Source organism: Hippocampus zosterae, chromosome 18 (assembly GCF_025434085.1).
Source record: "Hippocampus zosterae strain Florida chromosome 18, ASM2543408v3, whole genome shotgun sequence".
Taxonomy (NCBI): domain Eukaryota; kingdom Metazoa; phylum Chordata; class Actinopteri; order Syngnathiformes; family Syngnathidae; genus Hippocampus; species Hippocampus zosterae.
In genome coordinates, this window is record NC_067468.1 from 13371550 (window position 1) to 13387136 (window position 15587).

A 15587-nucleotide genomic window follows, 5' to 3' on the forward strand; every position below is an offset into this window, starting at 1 on the left:
CCACAACAAGCTGTGCTGAGCCAATGGAAAAGGGGTCATCTCTTAATTAAGTGATATACAGTACATCTGCGCCGACAACATGGCCGACTTTGAGAATGTTCCCTCCTTTGCAGTCAAGGTCAGTAAAGGTCCAATAGCTCTGGAAGATTATTCCGAGTAGGAATGGGACTTGATTTCCATGATCAATTGATTTTAACTGAAACAGTACTGCTTTTTTGTTTACATTGACAATTTAATGCATAAATAAAAACAACTTTCAAAATAAGATAAATTAGAGAACTAGCTTGTTCGGTTGCACTTTTTTTTTATGCTACAATTTTGAGACAACTGGCTTGTTCTGAGTTTGTTTTAAGTCCCCCCCCCAAATTTTTTATTTGAAGTTGACTTTAATTACTAGAGGTTTACTTACCGAAAAGCCATTGTTACAGTTCAAAATATCACATTAAATCTATGTAAAGGAGTAAGAAGAAAGAAAGGGACAAGCGACGCGCGGTAGAGGAGGAGGAAAAAGCCACAGCAGAGGAGGAAAAGGACGGCGCTGCTCTGTGGCTCGAGTGCACCGAAAATAGCTGCTCAAGCACAGGGAGGAGCAGAAGGAAGAGGAGCAAAGAAGGGCGTTCATGTTGTTATGAAAAGAGAGAAGAACAAAATCTCCAAACGGGCAGCAGACCTCTTTGTCCACATGTGACTCAGCTCAGCTGGTCGGCAGAAACTTCACAAAGAATTTCTTGGTAAATGTTGGCAGGAAAAAAATAAAAATAAAATCTCCTCAACAGTCCTGGTTCAACAACTGAACGGTTTGTGCTTGCAACAATTGTCCCCAGTCTGTGCAAGTCTCCTTCCGTAATTCACAGAAGGAGAGAGCAGCGAAGACGCGTATGACGGAGCGCAGTTAGGCTAGAATTAAGCACGCCTGTAATTAGAAGGAGCAACTAGGGCAGCTCCGTGAGAGTGACTCACACAAACTCAACATTGCGTCCAACAGTCCAACTTAAATTAGCAAGAAAGAAAAAAATAACACACACACACACACACATGGGACTTCAAGATGGATGTTTCTACGCTGTAATTTTCACCTCCGCATTGGTGCTGCCATGCAGTGCCTTCCTTTATGGGCCGGTGAAAGCGATATAGAGTCTGGACGGTTTTGTTTTATTGAAGGCTCTTCTTCTTTTTTTGTTTTATAGCCATTGCTTTGACATTGAAAACACTAAAAAGAGAAGCGCCGTTACATTTTGGAAAGGTCTAGGCACACTGTAGGTGTGGGCAAAGGAATTCGGAATGTAATGTAACGTGTTATTTGTTTATTTATCTGTTGAGCTTTAGCTAGCGGCCGTTCCACTACCTGGAAAAAATATGCAATAAACTCAGCCATTGCGAGTGCGTTGGAGCATCTCTCTGCGGAATTCCTAAATTCCTCGCGATTCTCAGTAGTGACGGACCGAAGATAGACTCACCATCCATGGCTTGTCGCAGCATCTGCAGCTTCCTCTGCCGCTCCTTGATGCGGTCGTAGGCACCGGGCAGGCCCGAGCCGACTGATGGTGTCGAGAGGTGATGGGCATTCCGGCTCTTGAGCCCACCAAATTCATAATAGCGAGCGTCCCTCTCTATGGATGCGCCAAACGGCGATTTCATCCTGCCAATAGTTTGCGTGGTTAATGCGTTGCTGCCTCGCCGTGCGTCCTCCAAAGCTCCGAAACGAAGGGCCTCCGGGTCGATGCAGGCCAAGTCCACGGAGGACGCCCAGGTCTTCCTGGCCTGGGCTGCCCTGGGGTCTGTGCTGTGGAAGGGTAAAGACCTGCGGTCCAGTTCCACGGGTCGGCCTTTTTGCTGGGGGTGAAGTGGGTGCAGGTAGGGGTAGGAGTGCTGGTGCTGGAGTGAGACAAACGTGGGGCACATTTCGCCGGGACATTCCGAGTCGGGGTGATAGTCGCAGTGAGGGTAGTGGAGGGCGGCTCCTTCATCCCCCCTCATGATGTTGTGCACCGGCAGGGATCCCATAGAGCGACTGAGGCCCCGGTTGAGAGAGCTCTGCTCCTGAGTCCTGGCCCGGTAGCGCTCCAGCACCCTGGGGGCAGCACTCCTTCCTAGAAGGACGTCAAAGGAAAAGTTCAAATTCTGAATCAAGCAACTCTACTTAAAACACGGACAATTTCACAGATAACACGGCAGCTAAAAATGGCTAGGATGGAACCTCAACAGCGAAAGCATGCTTTATTTTTGGAGAAGAAAAAAAAAATCAAGCTGCAAAAAAGGGTTGAACGGTCACCAATGAGAGATTTTAACCCAGTGAGCATCCAAAAGATGAACTCCTCAACATGCATTTTCTTTTCTTTTCTTTTTTTTTTTGTGTGTGCGTGTTTTTTTTCTTGTGATGATGGCAAAAAGGAAGCATGTGAGTGAACATCTTCAAAATCGCACAGAGAACTCTTTCAAGGCCGTTCATGGCTGTTTAATGTCCATGTGTGAAGGACAACAGTGTCAATAAACTCGGATAAATATACTTCTCCCTCTCAGTTACATGTCTCTTCAAAAGTTAAACAGTCTAACTACATTTTAATTTATTCTCATGAATGTCTTCACATGGATGCGCATGTGTATTGTTGATCAGGATAACAGAGGGCGATTTCTAGAAGTAGTGTTCGAAAGTGCGGTCTTTCTAAGAACAAGCAAGCTTACAAAGGCCCCAAGGCAGAATGTAATTCATTGTGAAGGTCAATCAGTGACATGTAAACAGCGATTCAGATAAAGAATGGGATGCTGCTGCCCGAGAAGATACTTAAGAACTAAGTGAAGACTCTTTCCCCTGCGGCTGCCCACTGTTCATTCACAGAAACTAAACGTGGACGCAAACAACAGAGCAGCAGCAGCAGCTTCGGGGCTCCTCGAAATATGCATCTCTAATCAATGCCATGCCACGCTTACATAATCGGGATGGCGGCCATGTTTTGCACGCTCCCTCTCCCTTTTCCACGGGTTTGGAAACATGTTCTCAGAAAACCACCGGTAGGATTTGGTCATACTTTCCGAAATCGAAGCCTGATCCTGGACGGACCTGGACAAATTGCACTCGGTTCACTTGGAAAATGAGCACGCAACTGGCAAAAGCGTCATTTCACATTTTTATTCATTCCGCTCCAGCCTCCGTTTAGAATTACGTAATAGACACAGGATACAACTAAACTAATCGTATTAGAGCGTACCAACATGTGTTAAAGTGATCTGTCCATATATTTGGGCTAAAAATGAGAATGGGAGATCACGAGAAAGATGAATCAGCGTCAGGATAGTAGAGATTCGGCACCAACACAGCTCTTTTGTTCATCTTTATTCACGTTACCTGAAGGTAAGCCTTTCCCCCTCAACCTCTCCCGGATTTCCTTACTGCGCTCGGGAAGAGACTCTCTGTCGGTTAGCAGACCGTCCAGCTGAGGCAGAAAGAAAAGACAAATGTGTCATTTAGCTTTAAACATTCACCTCGAAAAATAAAAATAAAAAGACACAGTGACGCTTCTCCACAACGTACATATTCCACACCATCTGGTGTTTTGAAGAGGAGAACGAGACGTGCGAATGGAAACAACCACAATTTATCCTCTAATTGTGGATGGATACTTGAAACGAACCATAATTTTTTTTTTCAAAGGTTAAAATAATCAACTCAGGCATAAGTCTGGAGAAGTAGTTACCGGTTTGCACGTTCTCCCTTGTGACAAATCCTCAAAAACAAGCATGTTGTGTTAACTGGAGAGTCTAGGTTTTGAGGTTTTGCACTATAATGTGTTACACGTGCTCATTTTCAGCTGTATTAAAAACAACAACAACAAAGAACGTACCTGGGAAAGGCTCCCAAGGACCAAACGGACCAGCTTTCGAACATACGAAAACGGAGGGTCACAAGTGGAATTTCGAATGTGTTTGCTGCAGATGTCCAGCACCGTGCGCAGCGACATTCGGCTCAGTGTGACATCGTCGCACATGTTGAGGAGCAGGCTGTTTAGGTGTTCCCCCAACTTCATAGGCTTCATGGAGACACAAAGTCAAGTCGGGAAAGTTACATGCAGAGGAGGAAGCAGCACGTGCTGTCAAGCAACTGTGATTAAACCCACCTGGCTTTGGGGTATCTCGTAGTCCGCTCCCCAGTAGAGGGTCATCCCCAAAGAGTACATGTGCATCTGGGCAAGAGAACAGGTATGATTAGAACAACAACATTGGACAACAAACATGAGGTCCAGGTCTAGAAACTGGTAGATTAAGTCACGAGGACTAAATAAAGCCGTGAAAATGTTAAATTCTTGCTATTTTGGAAGGGCAGGATCCTCAAAACGGAAATGGAGGACACCTCCCACCCCACCTCCCTACTTTCTTTCTCCTGCTACTCAGCGCTGGAAGAAAATTTACTTCCCCTCAATGTTAGTCTTGGTGGAAGAAAGAATAACTTTGCAATGGCCAAGAAATGCAGCAGAACTTTTCAAGGCCGGGGCACACATTTAAAGACGCACACACGCGCACTTTCTGAAAATGTTGACATTTAATAAAAAACAGCAAAGTGAAAGGTGCATTGAGAGGAAAACTTGGATCACCAGCCTACACGGAGTGAAAATGAGGGTGGTGGTGGGGATTAGATTTTCAAGCCCTGAAATAAAGCCTCCGGGGTCGAGCAGAAACAGGACTGGTGGTGGAAAACTGACTCAGCGAAAAAGTGTGGTGAGGTCTGCGGGACCGTGCCGGAGCGGGGAATGCAGTTATACAGGCTTTTGGCTCCTCTACCGGAAGCAAACGTTCTCATAGAGGGGGGGTGTGGCTTGGGAAAAAAAAACTCAACAAAAACATTGTAGTCAACTGTTGAAAATGCACAAACCCTTGAATTTTTAAAGATGTGTGTCGTAGTATCGCCCATGGAAACGCATACCTCACAAGGCAGTAAGACTTTACCGTTTCCCCAAAACAATCAAGACGCGAACTGGAGAATCGCGAAAATCACTGAAATATTTGAACAACCGAGCGACCGTCCGATTCCATAATTTTCGCCAGGGGTTGTCCAACTTCCCAGACTTCAAGTGGGGCCTTTTAAGGGAGGCAATGAACCCTTGTGTTATGCGTCATTAAACGTGAAAATGCTTTGAAGGAATCTCAACCAAAGAAGCACAAAAAAAACCAAAAAAACTTGCAGTTAACTCATTCACTCCCAAAGACGTTTTTAAACGTCTTTTCAGACTTGGTCCACAATTGGCTGTTACTGAATGAGTTAAGTGGTCAAACTTTTGAAATATGATATGTGACACATGCCAAACAGTCAGTTTGCTTGGGCTTCTGACATGACCGCTGAAATACTAAACACCGATGGCTCGCAGGGTAAATGTTTTTGTACCTTTTCTATATCGGCGACAGACGTAAGGGAGCTGCCCTCCAGCACTTCAGGCGCTGTAAAGGCTCTCAGGTCCTGCTGAGTGACGTACTCGTTTGTGAAGGAGATGTTGCCTGAGGGCATGAGCAGGAGAGACCATGGGGAGATGATGAAGCCCATCGCTGAGGGGTCTGAGGAGGGGAACAGACAATTGACCACAAAAGATAAGATCAGGAAGCCAAATGCATCCAATTAGGTAAAGTCCAATCTATTGTAACAAACACGGAATGATAAGGTGAATCGCTGCAACAAAGCTCAGAGATTGTCACATTTCATCTAAACATTTGTAGCCTGAATGAGACCGTTGAGGAAATTCAAGACGGTGGAAGTAAACAAACTAGCTGCGAGAAAATAACTGTTGCGAGCACAGAGCCGCAGAGGAATGGCCTTTGGGAAAATTGTACTTTTTCCGAGCGAGCCGCAGCCAGCGCCACGGTTAGAGTGTGCTGTAAAAATATACAAAGGAATGTTTGAGCGGCGCTGCAAAATTCTTTTCTTCAAAGTGATACGAAAACCCGGGGGCGCAGTCAAAAAAAAAATTAAAAGAATAATAATGAATAAATAATAGCACAAAAAATAAAGCACATGATCGAACTTGTAACGTTTTCTTTCCTAGAGCTGGAATTTGTTATGGAAATAGAAGTTTCCGTTTTAAAACTACTCGGACCGTTTTTAGAAGGATACAAGATTCCTGCTCAGCTCAGTGTGATAAGATGATCTGTTAATTGATTTAACGCTCGTCTTTATCGCTACATTCTTATTCTATTTTCCTTGTAGAAATGTTACCGAAAACTGGATCTTTTTTCTTTTTTTAAACAAAGGACAAAGTGAGGGAGAGTACACCCAAGACTGGTCATGGGTCACTCGCAAGTCACATACACACAAGGACGCATTTACACACCCGTTCACACTAATGGGCAACTTAGAAGGAATTTTTGTGTCGAAAGCGGACCAAATTGTCGGTCGACTAACTTCAAAGAACCGATGATGGTCAACTCTTAACGAGAAAACCAGTCTTGTATAAACACTGTCACCAACTACAATGCGGTGATTTGCACACAGGGCAAGAGAAATGGCGCCCATTGTTCGATCAGACTATTCATAGTATCTGAAAGACGCAAGAAGCGTCACGTCAGAGAAGGCGCAGGTGAGTCATGCAGAAGCGGAAACCAACCTGCAATTATTTACCTCCACAATACAAGGTCATTAGGCGTTTGAATATGGTATGGTATGTTGTTTTGTTCAAGGGGCATATATGTACTTATACACTTGGGTGAGCCTCAGTTTCGGTCGAATGGTAGTAAAATTGAGCAATCAGCGCATTGTGTTGAACCACACGCGGCAGCCACAATATAAGGTACACAATCTCGTGACGTCAATATAATGTATGTGGTGCATCTGCGCTTTACGCGGAAATTGTGTTACGCCCCTTAAATGAGCCCAGCACCAAAATTTCATTGCGTTAATTGAATGTTAATTCTCAGGGAACGTTTCAAGCATGAAATCCCCCGACATCTGTTTTTTTTTTTTAATAATTAAACATGACAGTGATTAACTTCTATTTACACTTGAATGACAGCCAAGCATTTTTATAAATCTGTCAGGACCGGTTTACATTAATGACACTGATAAAAATGGGATTTCAAATTGTATCCTCAAAGGGCAGCGTGATTCTTGAAACTACCACATCCTTATCACGGAAGTCTAAAATGTGAGCGCGGTCCCTCCTGACATAAAAACACCACCTCAGCTTTTTAAAAGAGGCCTCGCTGATAAGACGGGCCAAAACTCCGCGACACTCAGCGAAAAGCAGCCAGCTGAGTCCCGTCCCGCACTGAGCACGCGGAGGGAAAGTCAGGCTGGTTAGGGCAGACGGAGACGAAACTGAAACTTTGCAAAGTCATCAAAGCCAGGGCTCGTGTGCCAACATAATCAGGTGCAGCGGAGTTTCATGTGAAGCGGGACAGAACCACCCCTCAAGTATTTTTCTTTTCAACAACATCAAGAAGAGAGAGGACAGCCATGTGGTGTTCGCTGACTCACATCCTGCGCCGTCTACAGAGTCAAAATTTCTCTTCAGTCAGTGTTTCCCTCCAGGCCTGTCGAGCACAATCGTTGGTTCTACCAGGGGCCATTTTTGTTGATTTGTGACTATACTGTATATATATGATGTAAACAATTTGATAAATTTGTTCTTATACTGGTGAATTTCAAATACATAAGAATATACCGTGAATACAAAAGTTCATTTACTTCACCAGTACAATCCAAAAAGTGATCATGAAAGTTTGTTATTATTCAGTCAAGGTAGAACGGCATTTGCATTTCGCTTTTTGATCGGAACTACTGAAATATATTTAATATGAACATGACGATGTATTTAAGAGACTTAGATATTTTGTTAGGAGTTGTGTAAAATTTCTCCAGTCAGACAGTTTACTCCACCCCAAGAGTAAATTGAAGAAACAAAACTATAGAATTGGCTGCTCAATACACTCCAGTCATTAGAAATGATTTAATACCATTGCAGGGAGAAAAAAAAACATCTCAAGATACTCTACGTTCAAAACAACTTAGAAAATTGTTTTTTTTTTCTTGCTTGAATAGTTGGCCCACGCATGAAGTGTGAAATGAGGGAGCAGCCCACGAAGCCTTCGTCGGCGCAAAAGTCAGGCTCCGCCCCCAACTGTTCTTGTAACGAAAAGGCAAACTCCAAATATATGACACGGGATGAGTGCCGTCTTACTTGCATGAGACGTGGCAGAAGCGGATTTTAAAACATGACGATATTTCTGGAGAAAATGATCGTATTCTTGGCGAGCGGAAATGATCGCGACGCGCCCGCGGCGATTTCTGTGACGTGTGTGCAAACGAAGCAGGTAGAGGATTGCGAAAGCGGGAAAATATGACTCAGGCGAGATTAGAGAACCAAGCCAAAAACTGTGCGGCCGACAGTTTTATGGACCGCGGGGAACTTGACAAATAGTGAGGTTATGACTCTGGCACCGACTCGATGTAAGTGTGTGTACAAAGATTGAGATATGCAATCAAAACATCTCCCCTGGCTTGAATTTTCAATGTTCATACCTTTGTGAAAGAGTTCTTGGAGGCTCTCGGCACTCTGGCTCAGCACCGCCCAGACCTCCTCCTCCTGGAGAGGACCGCCTCGGACCTCCAAGGCTTCTGCCAGCGACACGTGCATCTTCCCTGTACGAGTAAAGATGGACAGCATGTTGATTTGACGGCCAAAGAGCGGCATATTTTTTTTTAATTTCTTTAGCTTTGCGGTATAACATGGGAGGAAGGAAGGAATGGCGATTGTACCAGGCAGAGTCTTATTAAACGCGCTGGAAATAGAACAACCGCAAGCAGATGTTGGATCATTAAATGAAGATGATATTTTCACAAAATAATAAAAATAGACGGTACCGGTTTGAACCACAACCGCAGATAACGTCACACCAGACGCTTTCAATGTTGCAAAACTTCCAACAAATCACAGTGTCCTTCAGACAAACTCACCAGACATCAACCAAAAAAAAAAAAATCTCTGGTGCCTTCAGCAAATCTTGTAAGACTTCTGAAATTTCTAGAAATCTCATAAAACTTCAAAAAAAGGTTCTACTGATCAAACCTTGAGAGCAAACCTTGTAAATCCTCAACAAATCGTAGTGGATTCTAGGAAATTTTGAAACACTTGCTGGTAGAAAACAAACAAACAAAAATCCTTAAATGCAATGACAACAACAGAACAGGAAATGGAACTAACTGGGATGCGGGAAAAGTGGTCAAACATGTCCAGCAGCTGATAATTGTAGAATCGTAAAGTCAAATGACTCACTTCTCGAGAAACAGGCCGCCGTCGCTACGAACGTTACTCGGCAAGTCTACCGCCGTCATCAAAGTGAAGGCCAAATGGATTTTCCGTTTTAGTGGTGCTATGGTTATCTTATTTTCACACTTATATCGTACTTGAGAATGGTATGAAAGTTACTAAAAAGATTCCTTGTATGCGTTATTCATTCATTCATTCATCTTCCGTACCGCTTGATCCTCAGTAGGGTCGCGGGGGGTGCTGGAGCCCATCCCAGCCGTCTCCGGGCAGTAGGCGGGGGACACCCTGAATCGGTTGCCAGCCAATCGCAGGGCACACAGAGACGAACAACCATCCGCGCTCACACTCACTCCGAGGGACAATTTAGAGTGTTCAATCAGCCTGCCATGCATATTTTTGGAATGTGGGAGGAAACCGGAGCACCCGGAGAAAACCCACCCAGGCCCGGGGAGAACATGCAAACTCCACACAGGGAGGCCGGAGCTGGAATCGAACCCGGTACCTCTGCACTGTGAAGCCCACGTGCTAACCACTGGACTACCGGGCCGCCTGTATGCGTTATAAAAGTTTCTATTCAAGCTTTTGTAGAAACCTTTCACTGATTTCTGCTGCGGTGCTTTGGTGATACAGAGACGGGAAGCTTAGGACCACACCACCCTTACAACAAGGCGTCCAAGTGCACATGCCACAACAAGCTTTGACTTCTCTTGAAGATCTTGGAGTGTACCAATGAAATGTCCTCAGGGATGAGGCGGGGGAGGTGATGGCTTTTCATCAAATGTTACAATATTATTATGGGCAGAATGATTGACATCATCGTTTTGCAACATCGCTGCAACAAGTATGCAACGATTGAGTGTTGAGTATATTATAATGGGGCGGCCCGGTAGTCCAGTGGTTATCACGTCGGCTTCACAGTGCAGAGGTACCGGGTTCGATTCCAGCTCCGGCCTCCCTGTGTGGAGTTTGCATGTTCTCCCCGGGCCTGCGTGGGTTTTCTCCGGGTGCTCCGGTTTCCTCCCACATTCCAAAAATATGCATGGCAGGCTGATTGAACACTCTAAATTGTCCCTAGGTGTGAGTGTGGGTGTGGATAGTTGTTCGTCTCTGTGTGCCCTGCGATTGGCTGGCAACCGATTCAGGGTGTCCCCAGCCTACTGCCCAGAGACAGCTGGGATAGGCTCCAGCACCACCCGCGACCCTAGTGAGGATCAAGCGGTTAGGAAGATGAATGAATGAATATATTATACTGCCTTTCCAAATATTCCACAGAGAAGATGATTTTGTGCGTCCCTTTTCTAACGGCATCCAAACGCATCGAAAAGTCTCACTAAAACGCTGCACATTTCAATTTACTGTCTAAATGAAATAGCTAACCCGCTTTTCGCCGCCTGAAAATAGAAACCGGACCGCGAGAACGTTTTAAGAGAGACACGCCCACACTCGCACAGATGGGCAGAACGGAGGCAGCGAAATAACGACCGTGTCTGGCGCAAACCCCATTTTAAGCTTCCTTGACGCTAAATTTTAAACAAGGGCGATTTTCTGAACGGCTTCCTGTAACTGGGCAATGAGCACAAGTTTTTTTGGGGGGGAACATTTGGTCATTTTAGAGCAGCTCATGCAAAATTTAAATCATGATTAAAGTACCCGGTGGGCGAGTGGTGAGCGCGTCGCCCTCACAGTGCAGAGATCATGGGTTCGATCCCAGCTCTGGCCTTCCTGTGTGGAGTTTGCATGTTCTTGCCGCGCCGATGTGGGTTTTCTCCGGGTATTCCGGTTTCCTCTCATATTCCAAAAAAATCAGGGTGTCCCCCGCCAACTGCCCGAAGTCATGAATATAAAACACTTCAATGATTCCACCCATGATTTCGTCCCCTTGTCGTGAAGCCCATTCAAGCCGTCATGGGGCAGTAGGCGGGGTACACCCTGAATTGGTTCTCAGCTAATCGCAATAATGAACAGTAAATACAGCTGTAATTAAGCACGTCTCGTGCTTTGTGACAACGTATTCCGACAGTGCTGCGAAAACGAGTTGGCAGCCTGGAAATGTCGTATGTGGATCCCAGGGTAAACCGCGGACACACTGTATGTGAACCTTTTTTTTTTTTACAAAGCTTACTAGCTTGCCAAGTATAAGACCGGTTTGGCTCCAACTTTTGTGAGGGTAAAGAAAACGTAGCATTAACACGGCGGTAACGCTGGGCCAACGCTATTTAGGGCGGCCGTTTCCAAAGCACCCCTTCAATCATGAGCGGGGCCGTGCTCCATTGAGAATGGAGCCGGCCTGCACCGCGGCCCGAGTGCGGATAAAAACATTCCACTGTGTTGAAACAACAAGGGCGGCGAAACAATCGGTCTTCACAGCAGCGCTTGCCATTCTCACGGCTAATGAGTGAGATGGCGAGGAACCCACTTGGCTCTCCCTTTTCTGGGTTTGCGCAAGAGAATGGATAACCTGCATTCCTGCATAAACATGGCAGGCCTGTTACGGGCGTACTCATTAACTCTTTTCTCCAAAGCGGGATTCGGAGAAAGGAGGCCGTTTCACAGATATGCCCACCTCTAATCAGTTTGCTGACCCACTTTAGGGATTCCTGCTATGCTCAAAATCTTCCCATGATGCACTCAACAACTTTTTTGTGGCCTAAACTTATTTGTGTTTTCAAAATCTGAAGCAGTTGAGAGAATCTTTTTTTTTTTTGTCATATTGAGTAGAATAATCCAACCCAGAGGAGTGGCGGCTTGGCATGGATGGAGCTCAAGGTTACCAATCGTGCACGATGAACTAGTTTGCGCCACGTTGAAAGAATGTGTGGTTACGATGTAGTGGTTTGAATTCAAAGAATATTTACTGTGCGGTAGCAAAGGTAAGTGATAGACGGAGGGTCACCAAACTTTTTTAAAAGCGAGAGTGACTTCTGAGGTACTGATTAATGCAACGTTGCTCGAATGATTTGGCCTCAACTGTTTCAAGACAAATGAATCCACAATCGGGTTTTATGATCAGATTGTTGTTTAAATAGTCTCAAAGTAAACAACACCTTCGTCTACGGCTTTCAGATGCTCGGCCTCGGTCACGGGGAGTTAAAAGAAACTAATCTTGGAAACGTGATAGTGCTTTTTACCCTAATGCTGAGCACGAAGCATTTCCTTTCCGCCCACCTTCCTGTCTCTGAAAGCTTCGACGCACAGATGGATCTGAAAACAATCCATTTCGCTTTTTGTAATTTATACCAAAAGAAGTTGATTTTTCTGGCGTTGATTCCTCTAACTTTGCCAGAAAGCAACACCAGAATCCGCAGCAATGTCCCAAAACATAATTCTAAACACATCACACTGGAGCGGAAATGTGTGCGTATCCTCCAAATGTCAGAAGTGTGGTCTCTGCTGGCAAAGACATTTGCTGAGGTGAAACTCTTCCTGAAGGTGGCTGGCGCCAGGAAAACAAGAGCAAACTTTGAGTGAACCGCTTTTTCGAGAGAGACTTGGGAAGAAAGTGCGGCAGGGACCTCGGATGCGGAAGAAGCGATGACGACGGAGACTTCCAAAAGATGATGCAAGGACTGTTTTCATAAACATGTGAGGGGAATTCAAGAACGGTCGGTTTTGCGGGGCTCATTCTACACTTCAATTTCTGTTGCTAAGAGTATTCGTCGCTGTGTCTTGTGAGGTCAGGGATCTTCTGGAGAAAACAGTAGCGGGAATTTGAGGGGGGAAAAAAAAGAAAGAAATGGTGACTCAGAGAAAAAAAAAAGGAAAGCCCACAAGCTGGTTTGCATTCACTACAGCCTACCTGCTTGTATATGTTTCATTAGGTTGGACTTGCACAGCATGGTTCAAGTGACACAATTATGACTTCTTCACAGGCAAATAGCACAACTGGGATATGTGTCATGGCAATGTAAAGACAGGGGGGAACAATTGGAGTAAGATTATCTTTAGGTCTGAACCCTTTCACGTAAATACATATCTGATAAGTAGCAGACATCTGCCAATGCGAATGTTCAGTAGTGGCACAGATCAGATATGCCTCTTCAAGGCGATCTTGATAAACATATTTGACGAGCAGAAGTGGTGCTAATTCTACATCGGTTCTGAATCCTCTCAGCTGCCTGTGGCCCCTCCACCTCTGAAAGGCAGCTTCTATGAACAACCTTGTTTTGTTCCGGGATTAGGACAATTCCTTCTTTTGATATTCCTGATCGTTTAAGTCTCAGTTTCAAGTTTGTGCAAGGCTTTGCCTATGAGTGCATGGCAATGTGTCTCTGATGGGTTGCTTTTCCTCGGGCGCATTAGTTTCTTTAAAATCTCATTAGGGTTCGAAGGTAGAGACATCAAGGGCATGTGTCCTACGATCGGGTGCTTTCTGAGCACTCAAGGCAGGAATATCCATCAATTGCATCCCTTAACATGGATGACAACTATTCCAAACACGCATGAACTCTGACCTGGGCAATTGTACCAATTGTACGGCAATGAATTGTTGAATACTAATGAAGGGTAAGAGGATATTTGAAAGCCTCCATTTTCCGTAAAAAGCCACAGACGTGTAATTGTTGGATTCTTTTCTTTGAATCCTTACTTTTTCCCCCTCACAATGAGCCAAGTTGCAGAGCGACCTTAAACCGTGTTCATTGATAATGTTTCGTTTCCCACTTCTTTGAAAACAACAATTATCTGATTATTTGACCAAAGCATCTTGCTGTCACGCTTCAATTTTACTTAAAAATATGAATATTCAAGTCTAAAGTAGCCGCTCGTAGTTGAAGCACTCGTATTCCCATTAGCACGACAGCAGCTAGCAAGACGCTTTGCCCCCCCGTCCCCTCTCCGCCCCCCAAAAAGTTCGCAGGTCGCGTTCCGGGAAAAGTAGTTGAAAATTAAACTTACCGGAGAACAGAATCGCTACAATGGAGACACAGGGGTGGCTAAATTTGCTTGTCCGGTTGGGCTATAAATGCGCAGACAAACGGGACGAGACGCCATCCCATCCACAAAGCAACATCTTAGAGAGGGAGAAGGGTGGGCGACAGGTTGCCCTCCTCGTTTAGATAGATAAGTATATCCCGCTCAAAGTTGGTCTCCCGGTCCCTCAATTTCACCTGCTAGGAAACAAGCTATCACCGAGCCGTGTGTTTTGGGTGCGAAACCACGGCGCGTCACTCGCTCGCAGCCGGCCAAGTTATCATAACTGCTGTGGGAAGCGAGCGGACCAAACTAACCCCTCCCAGCTCGCGTGGGCTGACCGGGAGTAACCAGACACCGCTGCCGCAATCCTCCATTGGCCCTCCTGGTTGGTTTAAGTGTTACCATGGCGACACACACACACACACACACACACACACACACACACACACACACACACACACGCACACGCACACGCACACACACGCACACGCACACGCACACGCACGCGCACGTACACCGTGGCGGTGAGGAACGTGAGCAAATCACACGTCACATTTTTACAATTGAAATTTTACTGTATTTTTTTTACACTCAACAACTTCCGCTTTTAATGCCTCCCATTTCAAAGGAACCGAGCGGAGCAATAAGGAAACGATTGAAAGCTGAATACTTCCTTCCTCGCTTGTGCCGACACTTTGCCACTGCATCTTGTTTTGTTTGTGTTTTGTCGTCATCTAGCGGTCAGGAGACCTCATTCCACCTGTCACGAATAAAACAAAAATGGTTTACTGTATCACTTATAAGACTTGGTACACACTTCATCATCAACTGGTTTTTGTCCCGAGTTTGCCCCTTCGCGACCCAGAGCAAAAAACATAGATTACTTTGTTTCATAGGCTTATTCTAAAATATGATCCTGTCATCAAAGGTGGATCACAGAAATGGTGGAGCAGTTTGTGGAGCTGTACGAAGCCCAAGAGTGCTTAGTTAACATCTTAACCAAGGTGCAAATTCAAGCATCTTTTAGCGTGAAGCAAATTTTATACATTTCTTTGAAAAATACAAATCAAACCGATGCATGATTTAGTTAATGTAAAGCCACCTGTCTTAATCCAGGGGCGGCCATTTTGACTTTACTCCCCCATTTAAAGTTTTGCTAAAACCTGAACGGCACATCCACACATCATTTATGCATAGCGACCACCAGCGTTAGGCAAGCACTGCTTTTAACTACTTTTTGTAAGCAGCTTATCTCACTGCAGAGAAGTCTGGAGCCAGACAGCGCAGTTGCTAATACAGCACATTCTGATGAAGATCTGACTGGATTCTTGCAGTCGATCGTCTTGGTCAAGGTTCCTCAATATGTGGACTCGGGTCTTGAGCCATATTTAAACTTTCTCGCATTTTCTGGTCAGTGCAGTTGGGAATTGT

At 45.1% G+C, this 15587-nt stretch overlaps 1 protein-coding gene across 5 annotated transcripts in view; it reads right to left on the reverse strand.

Annotated features, from left to right (window-relative positions):
- ptpn13 (protein tyrosine phosphatase non-receptor type 13) overlaps positions 1–14479 on the reverse strand; it is a 36793-nt gene extending 22314 nt beyond the window's left edge. For all 5 annotated transcript variants that reach the window (XM_052051399.1, XM_052051402.1, XM_052051401.1 and 2 more), the window contains exons 1-7: positions 14139–14479; positions 8498–8617; positions 5375–5541; positions 4113–4178; positions 3840–4025; positions 3344–3431; positions 1458–2090 (exon numbers count right to left, since the gene is read on the reverse strand). In XM_052051399.1, coding sequence (XP_051907359.1) covers positions 1458–2090; positions 3344–3431; positions 3840–4025; positions 4113–4178; positions 5375–5541; positions 8498–8612 — 1255 coding nt within the window. In that variant the 5' untranslated portion in view covers positions 8613–8617; positions 14139–14479. The remainder of the gene's footprint in view (positions 1–1457; positions 2091–3343; positions 3432–3839; positions 4026–4112; positions 4179–5374; positions 5542–8497; positions 8618–14138) is intronic.
- Between the last annotated feature and the right edge of the window lie 1108 nt (positions 14480–15587).